The sequence below is a fragment of the Monosiga brevicollis genome, genomic scaffold, assembly GCF_000002865.3.
Source record: "Monosiga brevicollis MX1 MONBRscaffold_19 genomic scaffold, whole genome shotgun sequence".
Taxonomy (NCBI): domain Eukaryota; class Choanoflagellata; order Craspedida; family Salpingoecidae; genus Monosiga; species Monosiga brevicollis.
This window is the reverse complement of record NW_001865056.1, coordinates 174,242-197,555: the sequence shown is the minus strand read 5'-3', so window position 1 is coordinate 197,555 and position 23,314 is coordinate 174,242. Positions and strand designations below refer to the sequence as shown.

Below are 23,314 nucleotides of genomic sequence, written 5' to 3'. Positions count from 1 at the left end.
CCTAATTTGTGACGAATGTGTAGAAGAAATAAGCAGATACAGAGATATTAAGAGAAACAGAGCCAGCGCCAGAGCCATCTCCCCCCAGAAAAACGTAAGACAAAATCACCACCGTGTGAGTGTGTGTGTGTCATAACCACTCGACCGTGGCCAACGCGGGACAAGAGATGATGCAACCGCCCCCCTTTAGGATATACACACACATTGACATCACTCGACTCACTGGCGCACGACTTGGCGCACGACTCGCGGACACTGCGCTACACTCTGGTCTGGGGAGGCTTTACGAGGTGGATGTGCTGGTCTGGGGTGGCTTTACGAGGTGGATGTGCTGGTCTGGCTGGCATTTTTCTACTTGTGCTTCACAATCATCGGATAGCCAATTGTCAAGAGACACGGTCTTTTCTATCTGTCGACCTTGCCCTTCCGGTGCTGCCCTCGACTGCTCGACTGACCTGGAGCCTGATTGAGGCCCCGCCTCTGTGTCATCTCCTTGATCCTCTTCTTCCCTTCCTTCTTCTGGTTTGTTGACGCTGCTGGTTGACTGTGACCCAAGATCATGGCGGTCACCCCTGAACAACTTGCGGCCATGTACGACGAAGCACCTCGTCGCTCTCGCCGCCGTAACAACAAAGCCGGCGCCAGCCGTGCATCACCACCTTTGAGCAACGGCGATGAGGACAGCGATCAGAGCGATCATGGTATCCCTACACCCACCCATCGACGCTCCCCTCGCCAGAGCCCACCGCAAGTCCCAGCCGTGACGGCCAATGCTCGAGGCCCAACCAACTTCTTGCGTCCTGCTCAAGACGTGATTCAGCGAGTGCAGTGGGACGCCGTCGTGCCCACCCACCTTGTCACCGTGGGCTACGAGGATCGCTTCACTGGCATTCAGGAGCGTGCCTTTGACGATTTCAACTGGGCCGATGATCTCGGCACCCTCAGCCACATGGCCGTGGCCATTCCCCGTCATCGCATCGTTTACTTTAAATACCGCGATGAGCTGATGTGGGATCGACGCACACGCTTGGACTACGTCTTTGGCTCTAGCGACGGCACCAAGCTGCCCGAGTTTGTCACTGCCGTCGATGAGCGCCACCATGCTCAGCTGCAAGACGACGAGGCGGGTCAAGTTGACGCTGCCGATAACAACGACCGCGACGAAGACAGTGATGCCAATGTCCCGACAATCGTTGCTAACCCCCCGCCTGCAGCTGCGGCCTCTGCTGCTCCCATCGCCGCCAACCCCACATCAATGCGGCTTCCCATGCAATCGCAGTCAAAGGAGGCGCGGGATCGACCCAACTACTTTCTATGCATTCGCGTTTGGAGCACAAGCGTCCGTAAGCAAGCCGAGGCCCTTCAACAGCGCGTCCTGGATAACCACCCCGAACTTGTCGACTGCTGCATCCCTGCCCCAGGTATCCCCCCCCCACCCACACTCCCTGCCTAGTCACAAGCCATTTGAGCTAAAGGCACTGCTGCAGCTCATAACGCCTTGCGTTCTATTTGGCAGCACTTCACGTCACATTGCCCACCCTACGTCTGGAAAGTACCTCGGACATCTGTCGTGCGACACAAGTTTTGCACAACTTGAGGTACGTCGCAATGCATGAAAGCACCTTCTTCGCGTTTGTTGGCCCCCGCTTCATCTCACAGGAGTCGCTCTGCTTCGCTCATGCTTTGCTCAGGGATGAAGTGGGACAAGTTCTGCCTCCGCACACGCACTTGAAGCTCAAGGGTCCAGCCTTGTTTGGCTCTCGAATCTTGCACCTTGAGTTTGAGGAGGACTCTGTGGCAAAGCTTCAGCAGCTGCATGATTTCCTGGTCGACCGCCTCAGCAGCGCTGGCGTCTCTCTCGTCGGGACACGTTCAGACTATACACCTCACATTACTTTGATCAACGTCAAACGGGCTGCTGCTCGGCAGGTATGTTGAAAAGTGCACACATGAAGCCGCAGTGGCTTAAGGTCGCAATCCTCCTCAACTGACGCCTTTCTCGTTTTGTGCACAGGGTGCCAGCGTGCAGGCAGCCGATATTGCCGGGGTTGAGCCACTCAAGCCTGCCGCGGGCTGGGGTTTTATTAAAGCGAACGTAAGTCATCGCACACATCCAGACGGCACGGGCTTTTGTTTGCTGGTCGCCAGAATGGCAAGCTTGCAACTGCTCAGTCCTCAATGCTCTCACATGTATCCTCTTCACCCACGTGCCCTTGTTGTAGGCTATTTATCTCTGTCGCATGACGCCGGACCGAACCCCTGATGGCTTTTATCAAGTCGCGACAGGCGTGCCCATGAGCGCCCGGCCCGTGGTGAGCATGGATGAGGCCTTGGACCTCATCCAGCCAGCTCTGCGCGGGCCGACAGTTATGGTACTCCGAGGCCTACCAGGGGCGGGCAAATCCTTCCTATGTGATCGCTTGCTTCAGCTAGCTGCCACGGCCGACTGTACCCCCGTGATCTGCTCTGCAGATCACTTTTTTGAAAAACCAGACGGAACCTATGCTTTCTCCCGTGCTCAGCTCGGCGAGGCCCATAGCCAATGCAAGGCAAGATTTCAAGCCGCCTTGGCTGCTCATGAGCCGTTGGTGGTCGTCGACAACACAAATTGTGCGCTCGATGAATTTGCATTCTTCCTCGAGCAGGCGGCTGCTCATGATTATGCGTACGTTTCAGTCGCCCGTTGTGAAAACACCTGGCCCTGTTGCATGCACCTTACCCCCCGTCTTCCCGCTGTTTGCGGCTCACGAGCGCCTACTGTGGTGGTGACAAACTGATCTATCATGTAGGGTGCGAGTGCTGGAGTTGGCGTGCTATGGGTCTGACTCAGTGGCTCAGTTTGCCGCACGCAATCAGCACAACGTCAAGGTGGACCATTACTATCGAATGCTGAATCGTTGGCACAATCACTCCGAAGCCATTGTTATTGACACCTGGCCGTACACCCCGCCCAACCAGCAACGCCAGGCAGATACTCGGTTAGACATGACACCCATTACGGACAGCCTGGGTATGGCTCAGCTTGAGCTGCACAACGCAGATGCTCCGTCCTACTCGGCCGTCTTTCTCACACCAGAGGCTGTGTCAGCCTTGCGTGGAGCCTGCCCACCCCTTCATTCGCAAGAATATTACCACCACATGACACTCTGCTTCGAGCCCAGTGAGAGCCACCTCATTGCTCTTCCGGTTGGCCGCCGGGTTCGTTTGCGCGTCCTGGGCCACGCCAGCGATGAGCGGGGCCAAGCTGTCGCCGTTGAAGTGGTCCCCGGTACTGACGAGGATGACACTCGCACAGCGGAGGATGATGGTGCACCTTCAGCCCCGCGTGATACCACCTTGCAGTCACATAATGCCGTCGCCCATATCACCCTGAGTACAGCCCCTCAAGTTTCAGCCGCATACTCTAATGAGCTTTTGCAGCAAGCTCAGTGCAATCTCACGCCCCTGGACACGTCCCTGGAGCTCGAGGGTGTTGTCGGTATCGGGCTCGTGTCCCGGCGCGTCATCACCAAAGCTGCAGTCTACGCAGACCTGCTGCACCAAGGCGCATTGACACCGACACCCCCAACCGCACTGACCGCCCGAACCACCGAGCTGCACTTGTATGATTTCGACAATACCTTGCTCTTGACGCCGGGCGAGTCCGAGGGCCAAGCCGCCTGGTTTAGGGTGCGTACCATTTTTATGCCACTTTGGCTTTGAATTGCTCTGTCCCACGCTTCTAGCCTTTGCATCGCGGTGGCAACGGCAATGCCTGCCAAGATGTGCGACGTGTCTGCGTTGTGTTGAGATTGTCCCTCAATTTTTTTTCCTTCTCTCATATTCCTAAATTCCCCGCCCGCTTCCTTGTGCATGCGCAGCTTACAGGAGAGAGGTGGCCACAGCACGGCTGGCGTCGACATGGAGACTCCCTGCGCTTGGGCCTACCCATCTTTCCCGGACCTTGCGCTGCCCTTTTTCAGCAGAGCTGCCAGCGGCACAATGTGCGCACCGTCGTTGCGACTGGTCGCGTCACGTCTGTCGCTGACAATGTCAGCCAGCTGCTGGCAGCCTTTGAACAAGCGCCACACCAACTTTATTGCCAACCCTTGGAGCAACGCTCGACAGCCCAGCACAAGTGGCAGGTTGTTTTGGCCGAGTTGCAGGCTCATCCGGACATTCAGCGTGTAGTGGTCTTTGACGACGATCACACCGTTTTGCAGGCGCTTGCACAGCATGTGGCCCATGCAGCCAATGGCACCGTGCCTGGTGTGGCTCGCCCTTTTCAACTGATACTGCGAGACAGCAATACGTGCTGGGGTGCCGTTGCAACCACACCGGCAGCTCATCAACTGACGCGTAATGACCCCTTGGGTACTTTCATCGCTGATTGCGGATGGCTCGTTAGCCCGGACGAGATGAATGCGCGTCAAGCTGCCTTGAGCTGGGCCCGTGGCGTCATCAAAGCTGCTTTGGCCCAAGACCATGCAAACTTGGAGCTTTTGGATCTGGTGACATACGGTACGTGCCTGTTTCACGGCGTCTGCCAGTATGTCTTTGTGCTCTTGCCTTTTGATGCCAATTTTTGGACAACTATGCTGCTCAGGTTCCTATCGTTGGGAAGTGCGAGGCGACGTGGATGCGTGTATTATCGTCCGCTGCTCTGCGGGCAACCAGTCTCCCCCACCCCGTGCTGTCTTGCGCAGCGTGCAGCGCGAGTTGATGCGTCGCGGCGTGGCTGATGTACACTTTGGTGACAGCGTTCGCTGCCCACGCCTTGCTCTTCGTCTTCGCATGCCCAACGGGTTTGCTGTTGAACTCGACCTGGTACGCCATGCACCTCCGCTCGGGTCTGGCTCTTGTGGTCGCCTCAGGGTCGTGGATCAGATGCGCACACTCTTAATGTCGACGCTGGTCTTCTTTCTGAATAGACTGTAGCAGTGGTACCGAGCGCCGTCGATGCGGATGTGGACTGGCAGACCACACGGAATCTATCCCGGCACATGCGTATCATGGATGCACCTTCACGCGCTGCACTTGACGGCGTTCTACTGAGTAACTGCTCAGCAGCAGACTTTGCGCAGTTTGTGAAAGCACCACATGTGGTGACCGCATCACTTCTGGCCCTGCGCCACTTGTTCACTCTCGCCAAGCTGTATGGCAAGGACTCGGGTAGCTTGAAGTCTTTTCACCTCTCCTTGCTGCTGCGCCAAGCACTGTTGAAGCGTCAAACCTTGCTGCAGCACCACCCCAGTCTGTTTCAGTCGGTGGAAGCACTCGTGTTTGCCACCGTGCAGGACATGTGTGCTCAAGACCCTGAGGTGATGGCTGGGCAATGGGGCCCAAGTTTCAACGCCATCCACACCGCCGACGTGGTGGCCGCTGCCCAGCTGATCAAGACGCATCTCAAAGAGAATCTGTATTCCTCAGATCTGACACTCCATCGAGCAGCACTCGGCGCTTTTGGTAACGCTCGCGTTGCGGTACGATACTTGTCTCAGCCAACTGCTCTCGCTTAGCATGCCTCGCTTCATTTGCTGTTCCTCACGCTGGTGTCGACAATTTTTGCGCTTTGGATCTGGTGGCTCAGGAAATGCATACCGTGGTGGTGCAGGCCCAGGGCGATGCACACCTGACTTGGGCGTGTGGCGTGTACCTGCAGGCGCGCATGCAGCAAATCAATCGCGCATTCACGCGGCAAACCGAGGCCGCCGTGGTTTCTCGTCCTTTCAACGCCACTGACCCCCACGCCCTATACAGCGTCTATGTACCGACGATCCATGGTGCCGCATATCGGTTCCAGCTCGAGAAAGTGCTTCCCACCGAGCTCTCCTTCTTCGTGTCAGCTGGCTTGTCCATGTGCATCTGTGATTCTTCACTGGCAGACCGCATTTTGTGGGCGAGCCCGGACTCGGGCCTCGTTGCTGGCCAGGACGGCGAAGCAACCAAGCCAAGCTCACAGTCGGTGCCTTGGACGGATCGACGCCTTCAGGAGCGTGTGGTTCAGTTGGCCACAGTGGATCGTGCTGCCTTGCCGTTCGCCTTCCCAGCCGAGCTGACCCCGCGACAGCGTAAAGTTGTGCATGCCTTGGCCAGTCAGGCCGGCTTAAGCAGTGCCAGCCACGAACAGGGTTCAGCCCGCCACATTGTCGTGACGGCTGGTGATGATGCTTCGTAGTCTGATTCACCTCTGTCACAGGATTCTTCAGCCTTTTGTCGATCAAAATTGATCGAGCTTGCACGTCGTAATGTAGCGCACTTTTAAAAGTTTGATTATTGACAAGTCAATTTCATATACAGGCAAAATTAGTGTTCCCAATGTCAAGAGAGACGGCCATCAGAATGGCCCTTGCGTAACAGGGCCCCAGGCCCGACAAGGGAAAAACGCAAAAGGGCAGTTTGTTTGTTTATTCAGCTCGGATTGCTCTTGTAAGTCCATACAAACACAGGGTAGGTCAGACAGCGTATCAGAAGAGACGATGGATTGCAAGCAGCGCGCCAGAGACATGGCCAGCTTGCAAATCTGCATCTCGGCTACGCCCTCGATGGCGTGAAAACTCAAAATGAAACTCAAAAAGAAAAGGAAAAAAAGAAAACTCAAGAAAAAGTTGGAAAAAAAGAAAAGAAAAGCAAGAGGGCAACTCAAGATATGGGGGTGCTCCAAGCCAGTAGGAAACGGCCAGGCGATTGGCAAGCGGCTTGGTTGCCGTATTGTCAAAGTGATGCGTCATTCGAAGTGTCAAAAGGCCCGATTTGAAGTAAGAGTCAGTCAAAAGAAGAAAAGAAACCAATAGAAGAAGTGGCGGTCAGATTGGAGGCGGTTAGGTCAGGTGGTCAATGGGAGGTGTTTGGTCTTTAACAGGCCGTTTCGGGGGTGCCGAGAGTGCGAGACATGGCAAAGTATTTGCGATCAAAGGAGGCCCAGCCTTCCCGTTGTTGAGCATAGTGGTGCTTGAGGCTGTCAAAAAGCAGATCAATGTCGGCACGGGCTAGGCCTTGGGTCTCGTAGCGATCCCGATCGCACATGTCATTGATGGCTCGAAGAATGTCAATCTGGCGGCTTTGGAGCTTGCTGAGGAGGCGAAATCCGAGATCGACGAGGTTGCTGTGGAGTTGATCCCGTGCGGCCAGGGCGATGCGGCGATCTTCGTCACAGGTGGGGGGCGTGGCGGCGCCCTGGGTATCCCGGTTGTGGAGGTAGCGCTGTCGGAGTGCCAGGTTGGCACCATCTTCGAGGCCATGTACACCGTCGATGAGGGAGCGAATGTTGCGTTGCAAGGGCTCGGGCCATGCTCGGAGGCGCTGCATGATACGGCTCATGTCAAAGGCGTAAAGGACGGGGAAGGGGGATGCCCCCTCGCGCTTGGCCTGAATGGTGGCAACGGCTGTCATCACATCAAGTTGGGACAGACTGTACGACTTGGGGCGGTAGGAAGGCGCCGTGGCCGTGACGGGGGTTGAGACTGATTGGCAATGTCGAAGCTTGCTGGGTGGTCTTCGGCTGGCGCTCATGGAGGCAGAGCGTGGTTTGACAGCCGGCTGGTTGCTGCTGTGATTGGACTCGGGCAGAGCTTTGAGGAAATCTTGCTCCGCAGGGCGTGTGGCGATTCGCTCCAAGGATGCTGTGCAGCTGTGTGAGGCCATCATGATGCCGGTGGTGACCGTGTCGGTGGCCGTGTTGTTGTGGTTCACCAGGTTGCAGACAAAGGCTGGTGTGTTGCGGCCGTCCAAACAACTGACGGCCAAGGTTCAAAGATCTCACGAAGACGGGCTTGAGGCGCGCCGCCGAGTCGGGCCGTCTGCTTCACAAGAGAAAAGATAAATCAAAACAAGTGGGCGTTGATCGAAACCACAACAAGAAGTGATTTTTGTTGATACGGGCCAAATGGCAGCGGCACTGTCGAGGGCAACCCGTATTCCAATGGCATCAGGGAAGCCCTTTGGCGCTTGGCTGCAGCGGGACAAATGCACGAGGTCGGCTCAAGGGCAGAAGCAGGTAGCCGTCAGGCGCAGGCGCAGTCGCAGGCAGGGGGTGAGCGCGTCGTTTGTGGCACCACAGGGATGACTACTGTGGGAAAGTGGGAAAGGCTCAGTTACACTTGAGGGCGAGTAGTTCCAAGAAAATGCACCACCTTGATCGACGTTTACACAGGGTGTGGAAGCGAGGGTGGGGGAGAGAGCTTGGGAGAGGGATGGAGAAGGCCAAGAGCAGAGAGGGACAGAGAGGGACGGTAGGGCATGGAGTATTTTGTTCGCAAAAGCGTGCAGTCGGAGAGAGAAGGACAGAGAAAGAGAGGAGGGACAGAGACGAAGCGAGCGACGGAGAGAGCAAGACAGTCTGCCTGAGACAGCAGCATACGTCCTTTTGTTCTCCCTGTCTGTCGGTGTGGGTGTCTGGCATATGCCGAAGACAGATGGGTGCGTGTGGGGTGGTTGTGGGGTGGTTGTGGGCTTGTGGCCTCGAAAGGGTAAAGGTAGGGTGAAAAGGGTGGACAAAAGGGTAAAAAGGGTGAATGGACAATCTGTAGGTACCAATCACACTTTCCAAAGGTCACACTGCACGAGAAATAAGGGGAAAGCGAGGTTGAGGGGGATGGTTAGTCGTGTCTTGCTTGCACTGGACTCGCGCGGACGTCAAGTTTGGCAGGCGCTGTGCGTCGGTCACTGGCTGTGTAGAGCTTTGTTTCCTTTGCAGGTTGGATGGACAAGTGGATTGGTCAAGTAAAGCCATCATCTTTTGGGGTTGACCCCGCCAGCCTGTCGCGCGCAGCCTCCGACCAATGCCGTCGTCACAAGATCATGATACACCGATGCCTCTTGGTCTGGTCCATTCATGGAAGAAGGCATCACGACACTTACTGGACTCATCATCAACAAAGTGCGTCGTGTCGACCCTGATATCATTGTGTCGCGCAATCACGCCATGATTCAGAGCCGGCAAAGAATGGGTTGGACACTCCAACAGGTATGCCGGTCGCGAACGGAACCAGACGGACGGACCAGTCCGGACGTGCAAGCATCACAAAAGGTGTATTCGGAGCAGCTCAATGCTGCTTTGGCACATGTGCCGCTGGGCTGGGTGGACGTGGTTTTGGAGAAGCACCCCGTACATACTACATGGGGATGACGAATGAGGCGCAATGTCAACTCTTCCCAAGTTGACTAAAAATTTCACGACCTCGCCCAAGTTGACCATTTCGTCTCCGTGGAGACGTCAGGGGATGACGTAGGGGTCTCGAGAGGATATCGAGGCCATACTGGGCCTATGAGAAGCTTGTCTGTCATTGACTTGAGTGTGGGCTTTGTACGTTGTTGGCTTGCCTTCAACCTGGGTGCACACCCACGCCTACCCCATATCAAGTTTGCACTTGAGAGTGGCGTGAGCTCGTTCAAGTTGCATCGATTGGCACGAACATGTCATGACGCGCACGCCACAACTCAAATGTATCCTGCTCTTGATCCATCTTGTCATGACGCCAGCCCCTCTGGCAAGACACAGCGAGACAGACCGACACAGACAACACGAACCGAGAGGGACAGAAGAGCTTGATTGATACTTTCTAGCTTCCGGTCCTCCCTTTCGAAGTGTGATCGTAGCTTGCGCTGTTGTCTCCAATTGTTGTTTTGGTATCTTTGCCGATGATGCGATCGATGGCCTTGATGATGTGCAGCAACTCAAGTAAACGAAGCTGCGCTGAGATGCAATGATGAACAGATCTCAAACAGAGTCTGGCTGTCAGAAACGAGGCTGAGATAGGAAGCTGAACCTCATCTTGTCGGGCCCAACATTTCCTTTGAAGCCATAGACAGCTTTTGCTTCTCATTCCCAAGAGGTGCAGCAGGATGTACACGACCAAAAGCCACTTGCTTAAACCACCCCTTCTCTTGTGTGAAATGTCAGAAAAACAACATGAGTTTTAATAGTGTGTCAACTGTCACTCTTCCGCACATGGTTCTTTTTTTTTTTTTTCAACACACACACACACACACACACACACACACACACACACACACACACTTTTTTTCTGGCGACGAACGGCGGCATGAGATGCGGGATGGTGCCAGTTGTTTGGGGCAGAAGTCTTGTGCGACGGGCATATGCCCGGCCCGCAACCATGCAGGGTTTGCTTGAAAAGGCCCATGAACCATTGAACGCACCTGCCAAACAGAGCAAACGGCCGAGGACGCCGCCGCCCAAGGCTGACGCCGAGGATGCTCTTGGGCTCAGTCGCATGGAATTTGAGCAGCGCATCATGGCGGAGACTCCGGTGCACGCAAACAGCAACCCTTTTAGCGTGGGTGCACAGGCCGGATTTCGACAGACCTGGATGCGGGCCGCAGCCCATGTGGCCTCCAACCGCCAAAAGTTCAATGCCACACCCATCCAACCGGCGCTCTTGGCCAAGCTGGATGCCTTTGGCGTACGTCTTCCTGGCCAGCGAGTCGTCGCTGGAGGCCGCTCAGATCACTTCCTTGGCTCCACTGTTTAATGTGGCCCAAATTCCCTGCTCTCGCTATGACTAGCTTGGCCGTGTGCCACCGGGTGAGCGTGGTAGCAAGCAGCAACTCAACGTCAAAACCAGGGATGACTACCTGAATGCTTCGCACAAAGAAGCAGAACAGTTTTTTCGGTGAGCTGTGTGTTCAAAAAAAAAACCCCCCCGAGTCACATAGAACTCACCGACCTGCGATCTCATGTGCATGCATGTGTATTCATCTCATACACTCAATGTTCATGGCAGGTCTCGACGCCTCAACTTTCTGGGTGCTGCAACCACGCCAGCGTCTTTCTTGCCCGCTTCCGACAAGCCTGTTTTTGAGGTCGGCTGTTGGTTCCTTTGAGCGTTCTCTTCATAAGGCTTCCCTTTGGGGGGAGGGGGAGGGGGCTGCTCAGGAGTCATGGTCGCGCCATTTCTATCCATCGATCTCATTGGTGCAAGTTGCTGGCTGCCTAGGTGGCTTTTGCTGGTCGCTCCAACGTGGGAAAATCGACGTCCGTGTGATTGTTTGGGTGCATGGCTGGTTGTGGACGGGTTCGACGCTTCTCACCCCGAGCTCGCGTGGTTGTCTGATGGCGTTGTCTTTAGACTCATCAACTTGCTGACAAAGTCCAGCCCAGCACGTAGCCGCAATAAACCTGGTGTTACACAGGTTTGTACCGCCATCCTTTCCCTGCTCTCACTTTGCTTCGGGCTGGCTTGTCATGCTCAAGGCCGCACCCTTGGTGAACAGAGTATCAACTTCTACCGAGTAACAGATCAAGCTCGAGTTGTTGATTTTCCAGGCTACGGCTTTGCCTTTGCCAACGAGGCCAAGCAGTCCCTGTGGCAGGACGCGGTTAGTTGATGGTGTCAACCATTGTAGCCGCTTGCAGAACATTTGCATCGTGTCGCGCTGACCCTTTACCCGGTGCAGATTCGGGCCTACTTGCAAGATCGCACCGAGCTTGAGCTCGTGTACCTAGTTCTCGGTGCGCTTGGCTTCACCCCGACGAAAAAAAAAAGCCAGAGGCGTGACTCACCCCGTGTCCTCGACTACACGCCAAGTCTGATGAGTGGTGCGTGCTGATGGGCGCCATAGATGCGCGACACGGCATCAAGCAAAATGACCGCGACTTTATGGATTATCTGGATCGAAAGTCAGTTTCCTCCTCACCTGCAGAGCTGGGCTTTGAACTCTTCTGCTCATTTGCATGTACCATGTGCGCTGGATTGCGTGCAGCTGTCATGCCCGGTACCAGATCATTCTCAACAAATGTGACTTGGTGCCCCGTGTGGAGCTCGCGCGTCGAATTCACCACACGCTGATGGTGTGTTTTTTGGTGGAATTACGCGCTGATAGCTTCCATCTTGTTGAGGCTCTCACCCCGTTTGGTGCTTGCAGGAGGTGGAGAACCGGGGCCAATGTGTACCGGAAATCATCCCCTTGGGCATGCAGCACCTCAACCTTAAAAGCCTAGTCCTTCTCCAACAAAGTCTGGTGCAGCGTTTGCGCTTAGCCCACATCTCCAAGTCCAAGCCCGGATCAAAGACCAAGACCAAGACCGAGGCTTGAACCCTGACGTGCACACCGCTGAGCGGCATTGTGCTTAATGTGACAATCGATGCTTGCAAACTGGCCACTGTTCTTCTCGCCTGACCAACCAATCCATCCCATATCCAGATCAAGACACAAGTTTTCGGCTTGAACAGTGTGTGAAGAGAGAGAGAGAGAGACAGAGAGACAGAGAGACAGAGAGACAGAGAGACAGAGAGACAGAGAGAGACAGAGAGACAGAGAGAGACAGAGAGAGACAGAGACAGAGAGAGACAGAGAGAGACAGAGAGAGAGAGACAGAGAGAGAGAGAGAGAGAGACAGAGAGAGAGACAGAGAGAGACAGACAGAGAGAGACAGAGAGACAGAGAGAGACAGAGAGACAGAGAGAGAGACAGAGAGAGAGACAGAGAGAGAGAGAGAGAGAGAGAGAGAGAGAGAGACAGACAGAGAGAGAGAGAGAGACAGAGAGAGAGACAGAGAGAGACAGAGAGAGAGAGACAGAGAGAGAGAGAGAGAGAGAGAGAGAGAGAGAGACAGAGACAGACAGAGACAGAGTGTGTGTGTGTGTGTGCGTGTGTGTGTTGCAACATTGTCAGCGTTTTACTACCATTGCGTCAGCAACGTTGGAGCCAGTGAATTCGAGAATCATCTACATCTGCGTCTGTGTCTGTGTCTGTCTCTGTGTCTGCTCTCTGCTCTCTCTCTCTCTCTCACTCACTCTGTCTCTCTCTCACACACACACACTCTCTCTCTCACATTTCTCTCTTCGTGTGCGCAGGTAGTGAATGGCAGCCGGCGGTGTGTGTGCTTTATGTGGTGCAAGCACGCACGAGAAGCGCCCTGAAATGTCTGTCAACACCGCTCAAAGGCCGTGTCGGGGCTGGGCTGCTGGCTGCTGCTTGTCGCACGTTGTCACAGTCAGATCATGGAGTCGTCCTTGCTCACTATGGTCGCTGCTGCTGCGTGCCTACTCTGCCCGCTGTCTTTTGCTTCACGCGCAGACCCACTGATTGACGTATGACGTGCACGACCCGTGTTTCTCCTTGAACATTCAAGCCCTTTCTAGCACTTTCTTGCGCCGCTGGTGAGTCATGCCCATAAAACGGATAGCACGCCAATCAGGGTTGATTTTCCCCCGCGCAGCATTTGTCCAGGCCCTGCCATAGAGCCACGACGCTGTCTTGGATGTTCCTTGTGGCCACCTGTCATCCCTGACACTGGTTCACGTTTTGTAAAAAATTCGCTCTAGCCTCCGCTGGCCCCGATACCACACAGCATGGAAGATACAGCCGCACCATCCAGTGCCATGCCTGATGCACGCTTGGCCATGGTGAAGGATTTTACCATTGGGCGCGGCCGCCGCGACCGCAACACAGCCATTGCCCCCAGCATCCTCTTTGAGCTTTGCATGGAAACACGGTTGGCTGGAAACCGCGAGGCCATTCATGAGCTTCTGGGAGGTCGATACGTCATCAAGGCTCAGTCGTTGCGCTTTCACCACCGGCTTCGGCACCTCTTCGAGCCGCTCGAGGTGCGCGTGTCTCAGTCCATCGGCAACCTGGGCAACTCGTCGTTTGAATACCTATACTCCATTTACTGTGAACAACCGGGCAAGCGTGTGCTGCTGGCCACCGCCGTCGTGGTTTGTGTGGCTGTACGTGCTCCAGGTGAAAAACTACCTTTGCCCCCAAACTTTCGACGCATTGCCAGCGCCGCCCAAGAGGCACGCATGCTCGAAGATAGCCGACGCCGTCGTGATTCCGACTATGCGTCTAGTCTCTTAAGCATCGAGATGGATAGCGTCCCCACTTCGGAGGGAGCCATTAATCCACGCGCCTCGGCCGTTCCCGTCACCCAGTTGAGCCTCGTCACAAGCGATGGTGTCGATTATTTTGCCATGCCAGTTTTGCTCCGACCCAGTGATGAGGACTGGAATCACCACGTCAACAACGTCAGCTACGTGCGGTTCTTCGAGGATGCCCTGGAAATTGTCCGCGAGCTGGCCCACGTACCCTTTGGCGCGCGCGATGTACGTTTCATGCCCTCGCCACCGCTCCCCCCTCGCGCGCCCACTCGATATCGGCTTACCCATTCATGTTGCCCTCATATGTAGGTGGATGCCATGGCCATTGACTATCTGCGTGAATGTTCAATCCGCGTAAGCAATTGCCGAGTCCTGGTTCGCCTCCAGCCACCGCCACCGGAGAATGCTTTGGAAGATGGATCGCAGGCCACCACAACCTCTCTACCCTCGCTGGCCTTCCTCTTTCAAGGTCGGGAGGCTGACGGCAAAACATACATTTATGCCCGTGGTCGCGTCGTGGCGGCAACCCTTGCTGGTGTGCAAGAAGATGACCTTGTCACCAACGACGATTGAGATCCCCTTTCGCGCAGCCCTTTGTCTTCCATGACTCATGCGGGTAAATGCGCTTCGACTTGTGTGGAAAAAAAAAAAAATCCGCTTGGCAATGAAACAATTCAACTTGAAAAAGACTCAACCGCAATCGCGCGCCGCAATCGCTTGGTAACATTATGCGTTTGATGGGAGAAGGCAACGACAAGCCTCAATTTCGACGTGTCGCAAAAGTCATCACTGTGGGTGGGGACGGGCAAACATCACACTAAGATGTGAAGAAATTTTGATGCCAAACCTCACCGGGAGACCACGAGGGCACGCGCCAAGTTACGTGCAAGGGCCAAGCGCAGCGGCTCAAGAAGGGTGGCAAGCTGCGTGCGAAGCTGATCGAGGGGGATCTTATCCCAATCTTCGTCCAGCTTCTCTCCCTCCTCTCCGTGGCAAGGCTGTTTTGCCAAGAGGTAGCGGGTGTATTCACGCAAGTTATGGGAGAGCTCGACTTCTTGAAGGCATTGCATCAAAGTTTGCGTCTACAAGTTCCCAAAAAAAAAAAAAAAGAGTCGAGTCGGTGAGACGTTGCAAGTCGTGCAAAAAAGAAGACCCGCAAAGGGTTCACACCTGCTCAGCGTCAAAGACAATATCTGGCTGCTCCAAAATGGGAAGCATGTCCAATAAAACATGCAAGTGCAACCTGCAACGCAAGCCCACGCGATGCCAGACGAGGGGCACCAGTATTAAGAAAAACGAAAAAAAGCATTGAACGAGCGGAGAGCACGCAAACTCAGGCCCGCAAAGTGATGCCCAAACCAGCAAGAAGATCGTGGCAAACAAAATGGTAACAAGCAAGCCATTCTGCTTCGTTTGCCAGGTGTACGAACCATCGAGGAGCCATGGTGGACTTTGACAGCACATTAATGAGGATGTTGGCTGCTTGTTCGTAGTGCATCTCGGCAATGAGAGCCAAAGCTTCCTTATATTTGGCTAGGTGGTCAACAACGTGCCATGAGGAAAAGCTCACAAGGCTCTAAGCTAGCTGGACTGGACTGGCCTCAAGTTTCAAAGGGACAAAAGCATACCAATGAAAGTGAGGCGCTCGCTCTGCAGCACAGCAGGTCCTAAGCGTTGCGCCAAGTCTGTGGGGTCCAATTCACCGGTGGCTGCGTAGGTGCGCAGCATGGCGTCCGCAATCCTAATTTAAAAAGGTATGTTTAGTTATGGCGCGGCCTTGAAACCAGGCTCACCGACACGCTGGGTTGACAACTGATTGAATTTACCGCGTGACGGCGTCCAAATCGCCGGCCTCGAAAAAGTATTGAACAGCTACATCCAACTGCCCCGAATTCTGTCGGCGCTTGGCTTCGCAAATGGCAATGCGTTTGGCTGTTGCGCGTGCAGATAATGGCCGCAGTCATGGAAATACAAGTGCGTGCGCGATGAGGTGGGAAGACCGTGAGCTGAAATTTGGGCAACCTGCTTCAAAGATCAGCACGCACCCGTGATATCTAGACCGTGCTTGCGAGCCAGTGCCATGCTTTTGCGGACCGCAGAGAGCGAGGGCTGAGGGCGAGACTCCAGCACCTCCACCAACGTGGCCTGGCCAACGCTGCCACAGCTGCAATGGTTGAGTCGAGGGAGGTGAGCAAACCCAGAGAAAATCAAAGGATGCCGCTCACATGCAAAGGGAGTTTCAGACGCAAGACTCGAGGAATGGGTACCTTGCCAAATAACTAGCGGCCAGCGGCCAAAGGGTGTCTTCTCGCGCCAATTCCAGCGCATAGGAGATAACGTAGTGCTATCGTAAGTAGCACAGATACTATGAGTGTGGTGATGCGTCGGGATGCAAGATTCGGGACCCAACTCTCTCTCTGAAGTGAGTTGCTGGGAAACGAGAGGATACAACACACCTCGCGTAGCGTCATGTTGTGGGCGCCGCGGCGTGGGGCAGCGCCAAACCAGCGTGAGCGCTGCAAAAGATCGGCCAGATGGGCGGGGCTCCAAAATGTTGGAAAGTGACTCCTGTGTTTACAGATTGGGTAAACAAATCAGAAAGGAAAAAAAAAAGAAGGGAAAAAAAAAAAAAAAAAAAAAGCAAAAACGAGGAGGGCGCTTCGGGGTCAGCATCAAGGGCAATGCAACAGCCACGAACAGGAGGGACAGGATGGTCTGCTCCGGTTCTTGCTGCAAAATGATCAAGTACAAGTCTGTTTCATCAACATGTAGACCGAGATCCTAAGGCAGAGTGCCCGCAAGTCATTGCACTGGTGAGGCACTCGCGTGCGGGGCGGCAGGTGAGCGAGGCTCGTGCGACGATACCAAAAGCAAATCCTCAATCTCTCCGATTCGACACAGCGGGCGCCAATACTGTGCATAGACGATGACATGATGCAGCCAGTTGGGAAACAACCTGTGCACCACCGAGTATCATCAGCCCCATTGAAGAGAGGTTTCAAGTTGCGAGCAGCAAAAAACATAACTCAAGCGACACAAGTGTAAGAGCAAAGGAATAAGCAAATGAATGAATGAAGAGATTCGAGGTAGACAGACTTGGCTAGATATGAGGCGGAGCCTGCCTCCGCGGCAAGAATGCGACACAGCTCCTGTGCTTGGGGATACTGTGGAGTAGAGCAAGGCCAGAATCAAGTCGGAAAAAAAAAACGGTCTTTTGAGCAAAGTTGAAGGCACCACAAACGGATTGTTGTATTTCCAACAAGGATGGGCCTCTCTGAAAGCATACCGCGTCGAAACGATCTGTCCATGCAGCTACCATTTGCTGCCATTGCAGGAAGCGAGCTTGAAAGGTGGAGGGTGAGGTGGCATCAGCCGAGCGGGGTTGTTCTTGAATCACGTGAATGAGCCGACCGATCAGGCCTTCAACGCCGCTTTGACGAAAATTTGGGTGAAGTTGCAAGAGCTGGCACGCTTCCCGTTGCCGTTGGCACAACACGAGTTTGATGACCTGACGAGGAGCGGCAGAAGCTTTCGTGAGGCGGGACTTGGCACGACCAAGCCTATATATGCCAGTCTAGTGAATATCAAGCGTAAGATTCATTGTCCTAACCGTGGTCCAATAGGCCGCATTTTGGTCGATAAGCTGTGTCTGATGTTGGAGAATGCTCTTAAGCTCGCGGTCCAGCTCTAGGAGTTTGGTGCGGGGGCGGTGATCGTCAGCGTGAGCTTACGGCAAGGCAGATGTGTCAGACTGTGATGCTTGACTTTAATGAGCAGGGGTGAGCATACGAACCGGTGCAGTGAAGGTTGAGCCACTCCAAGAGGTGGGGAATGATGAAGCCACCCGCCTGCTGGATGAGGATGGATCGCGGAAAGAAAATTTCACACAGGTGCCAAGCTTCTTCCAAGTGTCCAAACTCCTGCACAAGCCGCGCCTCCTCTTCCATGACGGCAGGTGCGAGGCCAGCGGTTGTTTCGACCTGGGGCAGCAACGGAAGGTTGGGGGACCACGGGAATTGGGGGACCAGAGGCGCGTGAGAAATCTGGGCACAAGGCGTACTCTGGCTGTGGTTGACAGTTGCGTGCACGCGGCATGAGCAGATCAGGCAGGGAAGAGCATACGTGTTGAAAGACATTATCAGCAATGGATCGGAGAGCAGCACGATACTGCAGACTGTAGCTGAGCAGGGCCTGGAGCCGGGCGGGCCTGCAGAGGAGATGACGGTTGTGAGATGGGCCACAGCTTGAGCGGTCAAGAGGCAAGGCTACGTACTCATCAGTACCGTCGGCACCTAGTTGTTCAAGGTCAGCTTGCAGGGCTGTAAAAATGACTATCGATATATAAAAAGAAGGGGCAGGGCGCCAAGGTGACTTGAGGTGGGTGCGCGCTCACTGGGGGTCTGGCAGAGAGAGAGAGAGAGAGATGACCGACCATGTGTTTCCTGGGCCAGGCACTTGCGCCAAGGCCCACGATAATGGGGACTGGCACCCGCAGGTTGAAGCGCATCTGCGAATGGGCCAGCAAGAGCGCACGACAGCCAGTGAGAATCAGACGCACATGAGCCCCTTGCGGCTATAGCATCAGACGCCAGACAGAGAGGAGCGAAGAGTCGCGTCAAAGTGAACGGAACTCACCGTGCTTGAACGGGACAGGAGTGGTCGCCATTGCACCCGCTGACAAGGAACAGAGGGACGTAGCTCTTGCTTCCTTTTACCCTAGAAGTCACTCTCTATCGGATGACCGGGGCGTCTGTCAAGCGCGGCGCGAGTATACGCCCGTTGCCCCCTAAAAAGAACTGTGTGTGTGTGTGTGTGTGTGTGTGTGTGTGTGTGTGTGTGTGTGTGTGTGTGTGTGTGTGTGTGTGTGTGTGTGTGTGTGTGTGTGTGTGTGTGTGTGTGTGTGTAGAGCGAGAGAGCGAGAGAGCGAGAGAGACCAAAAAAAAAAAAAAACGAAAAACGAAAAACGATAAAAAAAAACGAAAAACGGAAAAAAAAATTGTCATGGTTGTCGCACTGTTTAAAACAGCTGTTTCAGACATTTGACTTTGACTCTCTTCGCCAGCTGTCGCCCCAGAGGATGTTGCAATTCTGGTGCAATCCTCCCCCATCACAACGCGTGTGTGTGTGTGTGTGTGTGTGTGTGTGTGTGTGTGTGTGTGTGTGTGTGTGTGTGTGTGTGTGTGTCACAAGCAGAAATTTTTTGACTTGAAAAGGGCAGACACTGCTGTGCCCGCGGGCGGGCTGGGCTGGGCTGGGCTGGGCTGGGCTGGCTGGGCTGGCTTGAGTGGTTCGAGAGGATGGCTCGTGAGTTATTGGGGCTGCTGTGGGAGATGGCATGAGAATACGACGGGCTAAAGTTTGACAACACGTCCAGCGACCCTTGTGTGTCCCACAGCATGGGCGTTCAGGAAACTCTGAGGGAGTCATTTTGGGAGGCCAGCGTGCCACGCAGGCATTGCACACTCCCATGAGGGTGGGAACACCTGCTCGCGCCTTGACAGCCTTGCGCTCCCTCCCTGCTGCGCGCGGCCCGTGGTCACCTCTGTCTATGGGTGACGAACTGATCAACTGGACTGGCGACTCGGATCCCCAAAGACAGGGTTTGATACGCTGACTGGCGACGGGCAGCGAGTGGCAGCCGCTTGACCATGCACATACGCACGCACACACACACACACACACACACACACAAAGTGAGTCGAGCAAAGGTGTTGCTTGGCATGGGGGTTCTTGTCGATTTGCAAGTGTCGTCCAGCTTGGTTCTTGAAGAAACATTGGCACTTGTCGTCGAGGGGTTGCCCAGGACACCAAGCCAACTGCCGATGCGATGGTGTGCGGTCGGGTGGCACTTTTCTACGCCGACGCTGCGCGAGCACCGCTTGCTTTGCGTGCTTGGCTTGCTTGCCCCTGTCGATGTGACCCTGATCAGGTTGGTCGTACTTGAAAACAACTTGCTTCCAGACCAGCAGGAGCCGACAAGACTCAGTCACGCCTCCGATCACACACACACACAAGGCTCTTGCACTCTGACCCCCGCGTCGCCCTTTGTGCAGGCGTCAAACCACATCCCGCTGATTTTCCTGGACATTGGTGGCCCCTGTGCCGTTGGCTCAAGTAGTGAGACCAAACGGCACCACGGCGCTCCATCACCCGCAACATGCTGGGCACCACCGCCGATCCGCTCGAACCCGACCCCGACCCCAAGCCGCCGCCGCCGTCCTTGCCAGCATCGACCTGGCGCCCGTTGGTAACGCCCAGCCCCTGCCCGCACCAGCAGGATGACTCGCCCATCCAAACGACCAAGCCCGTTGCCCCATCACCTTCACAGCCACCAGCTGTCCAAACACTGGGATTCTTCCCGTTGACGCGGCGCATTCCCGTCGCTGCATCGGACATGCGCCTTTTTACTGTTGGTCGTGATGGTTACCCCACCGTTGGCTGGCGCCTTCCCCGCCTCGCCCGACCGACGCGTTCCTCGACCCCGGATAGCACCGACTCAAAAGCCGCCGCATCTACCTTGGTCGCACATGCCCCGGCCTCCCCCAATGTTCTGCCTGTTGCTGTAGCGGCTGCCACCGCCGCGGCCACTGCCACCATGGCTGCCTCCGACACCAACACCACCATTGGTGCTGCGCCCTCCCATGCTCTGCCTCGTCCCGACCCCACCCGTGAACTTGGGCGCGATGTTGTGGCTGGTTGTGCCGCTGGCATGGCCGTTACAATCGTTGGGCATCCCCTCGACACCATCAAAACGCGCATGCAAGCCCAATCTGCCAAGCGCCCCCTCTACACCTCAAGCTGGGCTTGTGCTCGTGCCACCTTCCAGCAAGAAGGCCTCAGCGGCTTCTTTCGTGTATGTGACAACTCCCTCCAAATATCTCGCCCCGCTTGTCTTTTGTCTTCTCTCCTTCCTTGTTCTTCAAGGACATCTTGTTTTTGCCTGTTGCTCACTTTGCCCCCCCCCCCCCCCCCCAATCTCCGCACACCTTAGGGCATGGGTTCGCCGCTGGCTTTTTGTGTGTTTTACACAAGCGTGCACTACGCCACGTACATGCAGACGCGACGAGCCCTGGGCATTGCTGATCGGCATCAACCCGCACCCTGGTACCTCATGCTCCTCGCATCAGTAGCCACCGGCGTCACCACCACCTTCGTTCGCACTCCCATGGACCTCCTTAAGACCCAAGCCCAGACCGTGATTCTTCAGCAAGCCGGTGGTGCTCGCCGCCATGGTGCCTACGAGAGTACGTTCATCGCCTCGCCTGCTTGACTGTGACCAGCCCTCCTGAGGCCCGGCTGCTTTCGCAACTGTGCGTGTGGATGCGGCAGTGCATCTTGACTCACGGCCCATGGCTCGTTCTTAGGCCCCTTCCAATGTGCTGCCCACATTCTTCGTCACCATAGCTGGTCACGATTTTTCCTCGGCATGCAAGCCACGGCCATGCGCCAAGTCGTTGGAGCCACTTCGTGGTTTCTGCCATATGAATATCTCAAGGTAGGACCAGCTCTGCTGCATTGCTGTACAGTCTTGCGTCCCTCGACTCGCCCACTTGGCAGATGTCAAGCTCCTTCCTGTTGATCCTTCTCCTCTAACAGTCATGTCGACCTTCCCGGCATAGGCGCGGATGGGATCAGACTCACTTTCAGTTTTCTTCTGCGGTGGCTTCTCTTCCTGGATATCGTGGACCCTGATCTACCCCATAGACATTGTAAAGGTATGGTTTCACCACCCTGCAACCCGCCCCTCTGCTCTTTTTAACCAGTTGTCGCTGGCCCACTTTGTGTACAAATGACGACTTCGCGCTGATGTTTTCCTTCTTTTTTTTTCCGAACTGAATCTGACCTCCAGACACGCCTGCAAGCGGATGCCCTTTGCCCCTCCCGCCGACGTTATGAAACGTTTCGCGACTGCGCTGAACGTCTAGTACGGGCAGAAGGTGTTCGTGGCCTTTTTCGGGGGCTCGGACCCTGCCTTCTTCGCGCTTTTCCCGCCAATGCCGCTGGGATTTTGGCGTTTGAATCTGTGCGACGCCGTTTCGATGCTGCCGACGCATAAACCACGATGATTGAATCCTCTTTTCATGTAATGTCCATGGAATGGGCCTGCGCATGGCCCAATGCTGTCAATCAAGTGAACCTTGGGTTCCAATTTATCCGAGCCACACAAAGCGTCGGTGTGTAGTTAAAAGAAGAAAGCCAGCACACACACACACACACACACACACAGAGAAAAGAGAGAGTGAAACTACAAATATGATACACGACTTTGACACATCAAAGCAAGGGTTGAGACGACCAAGCACAAGTTTGTTGGAATGGGTGCGCACACACACTCTCTCACTCACTCTCACTCACTCAGTTGAAACAAAAAAAAAAAACAAAAAAAAAGGAGGAAGACGAGATTGTCCAGAAGAATACTGCGTCGCCTTGTACGCGTCCCACAAAGCTTAGATAGACATGAAGAAGCCAATGCGGCAAACAAGTTGGGTTGTCAGCACGCACGGGTTGAAAAAGAACAAGCAACAAAGGGCAAAGCGCTTGACGTTTGCCAACTCAAAATTGAAAGGGGAAAGGGACAGGCAAGCCAAATAGCCAAACAAGTAAGAAGCAAAAATGTACTCCATGCCTAGATGTAAGTTTCATGCTTCAGTGCGGTCTGCTTTTGTAGGTTCGGCGGTGAGGCCGAGCCACTGCCTGGCCTTGACGCGCCCAATGGTCTGGAATTTGATGAACGCCGTGCTATTGCGTCTTTCTCCGCGTGCAAGGCCGAGTTTGAACCATGAGGGGTCAACACTTGGGGACTTTGAGTCGCGGAGGTATCACGGTCCATCTGCGTGGCAGTCGTCCCACTCGAACTTGACCTTGAGTTGTCCCGTAGTGTGCTTGCAAGCGAATGCATGCTCGCGGCACCATCGGAGATCACGCGGCGCCGCGGCGGTGCAACTGCCAATCTTGCCACAAACTCCGGTTGACGTCGCACCGAAGGTGTAACGTTGGGCTCGTCGGATGGTTGAGATACCACAATGCGCCGCAACGTGGCTGTCCCTCCTGTGTTACTGCGATGTAGCCCGCGAATGACTGACAACGATGTTGGACCCGGACGTGGTGACTCGGCCTGGCAATCAGAAGTGTTGCCACTCGCAATGCTGTTGCGAGGGTCACTATCCGAGTCACAGAATTGCAAAAAGTCCTGCAAACAGCGCGCCATGTCATGACCACCGTTCCAGCACCGCAAAATGAGACATCTCGCTTGCAAAAGGACAACATGTGCATTTCTGCACTTTGGTGTACGCCCACCAACGTACATCATGAAGCCAAACGTTGCCATCCGAGCGACGAAGCTTTGCAAGTGGCGGCACCAAGCCTTGCTCTTGAATGAAACCAGTAAGCTGTTCCACGTAGCAGACGGATGAATAGGCTACTGCACGCAGCTACATGACCCAACAACGCAGAACGAATTTTGCCAATTGGGGGGGGGGGGGGGGGGGGGCCCC

At 55.0% G+C, this 23,314-nt stretch overlaps 7 protein-coding genes across 7 annotated transcripts; 4 read left to right on the top strand and 3 right to left on the bottom strand.

The window, feature by feature from the left end:
- Positions 1 to 559: 559 nt before the first annotated feature.
- Positions 560 to 6,157, top strand: MONBRDRAFT_10080 (uncharacterized protein; the record flags this gene model as incomplete). The annotated part of the gene is made up of 9 exons (XM_001747883.1): positions 560 to 1,421; positions 1,517 to 1,929; positions 2,015 to 2,095; positions 2,223 to 2,665; positions 2,790 to 3,669; positions 3,963 to 4,500; positions 4,586 to 4,806; positions 4,911 to 5,462; positions 5,642 to 6,157. The coding sequence occupies 9 exons, from the start codon at positions 560 to 562 to the stop codon at positions 6,155 to 6,157; spliced, it is 4,506 nt and encodes a 1,501-aa protein (XP_001747935.1).
- Positions 6,158 to 6,457: 300 nt separating this feature from the next.
- MONBRDRAFT_38009 (uncharacterized protein) lies at positions 6,458 to 9,400 on the bottom strand (the record flags this gene model as incomplete). Its single annotated transcript, XM_001747778.1, has 2 exons — positions 6,458 to 7,714; positions 9,330 to 9,400. 2 exons carry the CDS (start codon positions 9,398 to 9,400, stop codon positions 6,835 to 6,837), a joined length of 951 nt encoding a protein of 316 aa, XP_001747830.1. The 3' UTR covers positions 6,458 to 6,834.
- Positions 9,401 to 10,014: 614 nt separating this feature from the next.
- Positions 10,015 to 11,547, top strand: MONBRDRAFT_33393 (uncharacterized protein; the record flags this gene model as incomplete). The annotated part of the gene is made up of 7 exons (XM_001747882.1): positions 10,015 to 10,400; positions 10,504 to 10,610; positions 10,722 to 10,800; positions 10,935 to 10,972; positions 11,067 to 11,130; positions 11,212 to 11,316; positions 11,395 to 11,547. The coding sequence occupies exons 1-7, from the start codon at positions 10,023 to 10,025 to the stop codon at positions 11,545 to 11,547; spliced, it is 924 nt and encodes a 307-aa protein (XP_001747934.1). The 5' UTR covers positions 10,015 to 10,022.
- A 456-nt stretch (positions 11,548 to 12,003) lies between these two features.
- MONBRDRAFT_27393 (uncharacterized protein) lies at positions 12,004 to 12,606 on the bottom strand (the record flags this gene model as incomplete). The annotated part of the gene is made up of 1 exon (XM_001747777.1): positions 12,004 to 12,606. The coding sequence occupies one exon, from the start codon at positions 12,604 to 12,606 to the stop codon at positions 12,004 to 12,006; it is 603 nt and encodes a 200-aa protein (XP_001747829.1).
- Positions 12,607 to 13,292: 686 nt separating this feature from the next.
- Positions 13,293 to 14,393, top strand: MONBRDRAFT_10077 (uncharacterized protein; the record flags this gene model as incomplete). The annotated part of the gene is made up of 2 exons (XM_001747881.1): positions 13,293 to 14,045; positions 14,130 to 14,393. 2 exons carry the CDS (start codon positions 13,293 to 13,295, stop codon positions 14,391 to 14,393), a joined length of 1,017 nt encoding a protein of 338 aa, XP_001747933.1.
- Positions 14,394 to 14,601: 208 nt separating this feature from the next.
- Positions 14,602 to 18,486, bottom strand: MONBRDRAFT_33392 (uncharacterized protein; the record flags this gene model as incomplete). The annotated part of the gene is made up of 18 exons (XM_001747776.1): positions 14,602 to 14,902; positions 14,991 to 15,063; positions 15,251 to 15,353; positions 15,449 to 15,561; positions 15,647 to 15,752; positions 15,866 to 15,984; positions 16,088 to 16,164; positions 16,277 to 16,388; positions 16,519 to 16,601; positions 16,686 to 16,776; positions 16,917 to 16,984; positions 17,107 to 17,142; positions 17,431 to 17,507; positions 17,614 to 17,800; positions 17,943 to 18,027; positions 18,094 to 18,151; positions 18,214 to 18,327; positions 18,456 to 18,486. 18 exons carry the CDS (start codon positions 18,484 to 18,486, stop codon positions 14,669 to 14,671), a joined length of 1,767 nt encoding a protein of 588 aa, XP_001747828.1. The 3' UTR covers positions 14,602 to 14,668.
- A 1,200-nt stretch (positions 18,487 to 19,686) lies between these two features.
- MONBRDRAFT_38007 (uncharacterized protein) lies at positions 19,687 to 21,983 on the top strand. Its single transcript, XM_001747880.1, has 5 exons — positions 19,687 to 20,673; positions 20,812 to 21,064; positions 21,185 to 21,315; positions 21,440 to 21,535; positions 21,670 to 21,983. Exons 1-5 carry the CDS (start codon positions 19,978 to 19,980, stop codon positions 21,874 to 21,876), a joined length of 1,383 nt encoding a protein of 460 aa, XP_001747932.1. The 5' UTR covers positions 19,687 to 19,977; the 3' UTR covers positions 21,877 to 21,983.
- Positions 21,984 to 23,314: the final 1,331 nt, after the last annotated feature.

Bases quoted from the DNA above. Each gene is read 5' to 3' on its own strand.
- MONBRDRAFT_38007 (XM_001747880.1), top strand. From the start codon at position 19,978: ATGCTGGGCACCACCGCCGATCCGCTCGAACCCGACCCCGACCCCAAG. The intron at 21,065-21,184 runs GTACGTTCATCG...GCTCGTTCTTAG, and splicing joins CCGCCATGGTGCCTACGAGA to GCCCCTTCCAATGTGCTGCC. The intron at 21,536-21,669 runs GTATGGTTTCAC...TCTGACCTCCAG, and splicing joins ACCCCATAGACATTGTAAAG to ACACGCCTGCAAGCGGATGC.